The sequence below is a fragment of the Oculina patagonica genome, chromosome 7 (assembly GCF_052425735.1).
Source record: "Oculina patagonica isolate OP01 chromosome 7, crgOcupat, whole genome shotgun sequence".
Classification (NCBI taxonomy): domain Eukaryota; kingdom Metazoa; phylum Cnidaria; class Anthozoa; order Scleractinia; family Oculinidae; genus Oculina; species Oculina patagonica.
Genome location: NC_135764.1, coordinates 4,191,693 through 4,196,383, shown reverse-complemented (window position 1 = coordinate 4,196,383; position 4,691 = coordinate 4,191,693). Strand labels below are relative to the sequence as shown.

Here is a 4,691-nt window from a genome sequence, read left to right as displayed (position 1 = left end):
TCATTCATAAACTCTTTAATCAATCCCGAATAGGCCATTTCCGATTTACCCTTTGCCTCTGTTTCAAAACGAGTCTACGTGCGAAACCATTCAAATGAAAATGAGTTTGAATGGTTTCGCACGTAGACTCGTTTTCAAACAGAGGCAAAGGGTAACTCGGAAATGGCCTATTTTTTCTTTCTTTCTTTCTTTCTGTCTTTCTTTCTTTCTTTCTTTCTTTCTTCCTTTCTTCCTTCCTTCCTTCCTTCCTTCCTCATATATAGACACTATATGCCAACTTCAGGGTCACTGCTTACAAATAATCATCTGCAATTTTACAGTACATTGACCTTGTTTTGCTGCATGATATTTTGCTTATGCACAGCTCAGTACCTACTTTAGTACTTTTAAGGCAGGATGCACATTCCAAGAGTCTAAAGCTGCCCAGGTTTTAAGGTCTAAAGCTGCTCAGTCTGGTGAAATCAAGCTAAGTGGCTCAGAATAGACCGCGTTCGTTGAAACGAACAGTGATGACATTTTCTTTTTTCCTTGCAGGGAAACTTTGCAAAAGAAGAAGAAGAAAGAAAGCAACAGCATTAGTTGTTTTAGTTACATGTTTCTCTTCAGTAACAGCTGTTGCACAATTAAAATAAACACGTATTAAGTGGGAACGAAATTTGAATTGAATGTCTGAAACTTATCACTCCATCATCCTTACCCTCCGGGCAATCCGGCAACACGGTTTGTGATTCACACTGCAGTAAACGCGTGCTTGGTTTCGCTGTCCCAAGCTGAGGGTCCTGAACAGGGTGGTGATGAAGTGTTGTTGGGGTGGAATGGGGGGGAGGGGGTTGGTGGGGAGCGGGAAGACCGATTTCCTAGACTGCTCCCGGCTCTCGGTAGTTGGCAGTTCGGGCCGCAGACATTTTTGTCTATATAATTTCCTGCGATATTATTGGTGAAGACAAATCCAAAACAAATTAATTTGACCGAGGGGGATTGGGTCCAACCTGGCAGCTGGCTTTGCGGCCATTTTGCAATGCAGAGAGGAACAAACAATAATATTTACCATGAATTGTACTGTTCAGAGAAAAACCGTTAACTGTCAAATTTCTCGCGCGTTCGGATGACATTTTAATTTATGCAAAGAGCGCCATGCTTCAGCGTTGTTATGTAGACGCTACTCTATCTTCTGTTTTCGTTTTAGACTAGCTATAGTGGGTCTTCGTTTAAGACCAGTGGGTCTTCGTTTTAGACCAGCGGGTCTTCGTTTTAGACCAGAGGGTCTTCGGTCTTCGTTTCTGGGTCTTCGTTATCGACACATCCGCACTGCCATGCCGCTAGCCATGATGACCATAAAAATTAAATGCATGGTTCTCCTATCTTTTATGCCGGCATTATGGTTATGGGGCTCCACTTTGCGGCCCTACGAGCCGCTGGGGAGCTCCGCTAATTCAAATAACCACGGGTCATCCTTGTAACGTCTGCAAAATTTCAGTGATCCGGAGAGGTTGATTGATGTCGCGTCGAAAGCGTAATAAAGCTTTTAAATGTCTTTGGGATGTTTGTTACACTGATGTACCGACACAGTGACTTTAAATGTGCAAAATGTTTCCACTTAAATTTTTCCCACATGCGCTAACGAAAATTAATTAATTTATTTATAGCTTTTCCTTCAGTCAATTAGGAGTTAACAGTGAAATTGATTTTTGAGACGGTTCCATTAAGCCTGCAGATAAATTCATATAAAGTATATTTGGAAAAGCTTGCACTACAACGCATTTCAGGGAAGTAATTATACAACTTGACTAGAAGCCGACGAAACAGCCGAAACTCTTAGAAAGTAAAGCCATTTGACAGAGAATTTTATTTGCAACTGGGTATTAAAATTTTAATCGCGAATATTTCCCATGTTTAAATTGTTTATATCATTATTTAACCAGCTAACAGCTTGTGTATACCTTCGGCTTTTCCACCCTTCACTGACAAACTGCAAAACAGAAAATAATTGATTTTAGGGCAACAAAAACTCTGATTGACTGATTGGCTTCAAATCTTTTCTGCTGAGTATAACAATGAAGCCATTAACTGATACAAGTTATGTTTCCTGCCTTTTACAACTCAGTGATAACTGATGTTTAATTTATGATAATTCTGAAGTGACGGGTAAAAGTTATTTTTTAAAACAGAGTCGCCATTTGCAACAAAAAGTAAACAACCGAAGTACATGATTATCAGGAATACGCTGATTTGGGCATATTATCATATTATTACATAAATCAGAAAAATATCAAATATTAAGGTTTATTGAGAATTAAGCTTTATTTTCTTTTTTTTTATTTTCACACACTGACTGACAAGAATGAAGTAATTTTTGCCTTTAAGAATCGTAACTCTTCAACGAAGTCAAACAAATTAAGTTTGTAGCTGCAAGAAACTGATCTTTCTCAGCTTTTAGTTCATGGCGGGTTGCACGGCCTGCATGCAAGGAACTCGCAACACAAATTTTCTCATTTCTTTCTGACGCAAACAGTAGATCAATGGATTCAGAAGCGAGTTTAACATGGCACATGTGCGAACCAATGGTGCAAATACCAAGACCACTTCTTTCTTCTTTCCTGTGATAACCGTTAACAAGAGAGTTAAGGCCATTGGCAGGAAGCTTAGCATCACAGCACTCACTACAAACGCAGATGTCTTGAGCGCTTTGCTCTCTCTAGCGAATCTTTCCACTTCTTCTTGTGGTAGCTGTTGAGTTTTGATCTTCTTTTCGTGGCGACGTGTTTCACGATACAAAATAACATAGGCCGAGGCAATGAAAATGATACAGAAAATTATCGTTAGGGAAACTGAGAAAATCCGCATATATTTTATAACGGCGTTATTCGATATAATTTTTATTAGTTCAGGTATAACTGTTAACCCCCAAACGGCGATTACTGCCACCTTAATGTTCTGTTTAGTGACAATGTTATGGTAGTGCATAGTAAATTTAATGGCTATAAGTCTTTCGCAAGTAACTAACATTAGATGAAGCAGCGAACAAACAGACAAGGTTCGTATCAAGGAGGTATGAATTGTAATAGCCACTGTACTGTTGATACCATAAAGAAGATAAATTGATGTCCAGGCGATTAAAGATGGTTGCACTGTAAGACCAGTTAATACATCAGTCATTGCTAAACAGGCCAGCAAGATGTTGGTGTTGCTCTGGAGTCTTGGTCTTCTTTTCACGGCCATTATCACCAGCACGTTGAGCAGAACTGTCAAGGGACAAGAGATACCGTTAATAACGATAGTGCTAATTGAACTAACCACAACTGGGAAATCTTGTGTGTCGCTTTCCGTAGTCATCTTTGAAACGTTTGCAATTTTTGATCTGCAGAGGTTGATTGATGTCGAGTTGAAAACGTAATGAAGGTAAATGTATACTGGATGTTTATATCTTGTCCTAGTTGTATTGATGTACCGCCACTTTAATGTGCAAAATGTTTCCGCTTAAATTTTTCCCATGCATTAACTAATAACAGGTTTAAAACTTAATTTTATAGCTTTTCGTTAAGTTAATTAGCAGTTAGCAGTGGGTTTTGAGAAGGTTGCATTAACCGCCTCAATTTTTTGTTCTGCTGATAAATTCATAAAAAGTACAGTCGGAAAATCATGCATTACACGTACAAATCATGCATTTCGGGGAGGTTTCAATTATTAGGAGTCGGTGAACTCGAAACAGCCAAAACCCTTAGAAAGTGGAGCCATTTGTCAGAGAATTGTATTTGCAACTGGCCAAATGTTCAGGCGCTAGTATTTCTCATGTTTTAATTGTTTATACCATGATTTAACATTTATATAACTCACCAAATCAGCCTTAATTAGTACCACAATGAAAACCTTTCGCTTTCCCACTCCACTGACTTCGACTGAGAAATAATTGTTGTTGAGTCTAAATTAGGATTATTAATTAAATGTTTCTTATTTGAAACTGAAACCCCTTTCTCACAGATATACGCACGGCAAAACAGGTAATAATAGATTTCATGGCGACTGATTGACTGATTGGCTATGGGTATTTATGTTATTATTATGGTATTTATGTTATGTTTCCTTCCTTTTAAAATTTGACGTTAATGAACCGCTTGATCCTTTTCAATGAAGATTTTGAAAATTAAATGATAGATTAATGTTACTTTTTACAACAAAGTCGACATTTGCAACGAAAAATTGAACAAAATAAACAAAGTACATGGCTATCAGGAATACGCTGCTTGGGACAGGTGAAAGAGAAAACATTTTCTTGTACTGTGCTTATAGATATTTTGGCCAGCAAGATGCTTCGTGTTACTCTGGAGTCTTGGTCTACTTTTCACGGTGATTATCACCAGTACGTTGGGCAGGAACTGTCCATGGACAATAATAACAATAGTGCTAATAAAACTAACCACGACTGGGACATCTTGTGTGAAGCTTTCCGTGGCCATTTCAGCAACGGTTAAAAAAAATTGATCCGGAGATCAGGTGGGTTGATGATGCGAGACGAAAGCGTTATGAAGGTAAACGTGTCTTGGATGTTTATTTTTTGTTCTAGTTGCACTGATGTACCGACACTTTTTAAAGATCTGCACATTAAAACTGTGCAAATGTTTCCACTAAAAATTTTCCCATGCATTAACCAATAACAGGTTTAAAACTTCATTTATTTATAGCTTTTCCTTGAG

The 4,691-nt window shown here is 38.2% G+C and overlaps 1 protein-coding gene across 1 annotated transcript; it reads right to left on the bottom strand.

The window, feature by feature from the left end:
* Window positions 1–2,342: 2,342 nt before the first annotated feature.
* LOC144659470 (melanocortin receptor 4-like) lies at window positions 2,343–3,384 on the bottom strand. The gene has a single exon (XM_078519913.1). It carries the CDS (start codon window positions 3,331–3,333, stop codon window positions 2,434–2,436), a length of 900 nt encoding a protein of 299 aa, XP_078376039.1. The 5' UTR covers window positions 3,334–3,384; the 3' UTR covers window positions 2,343–2,433.
* Window positions 3,385–4,691: the final 1,307 nt, after the last annotated feature.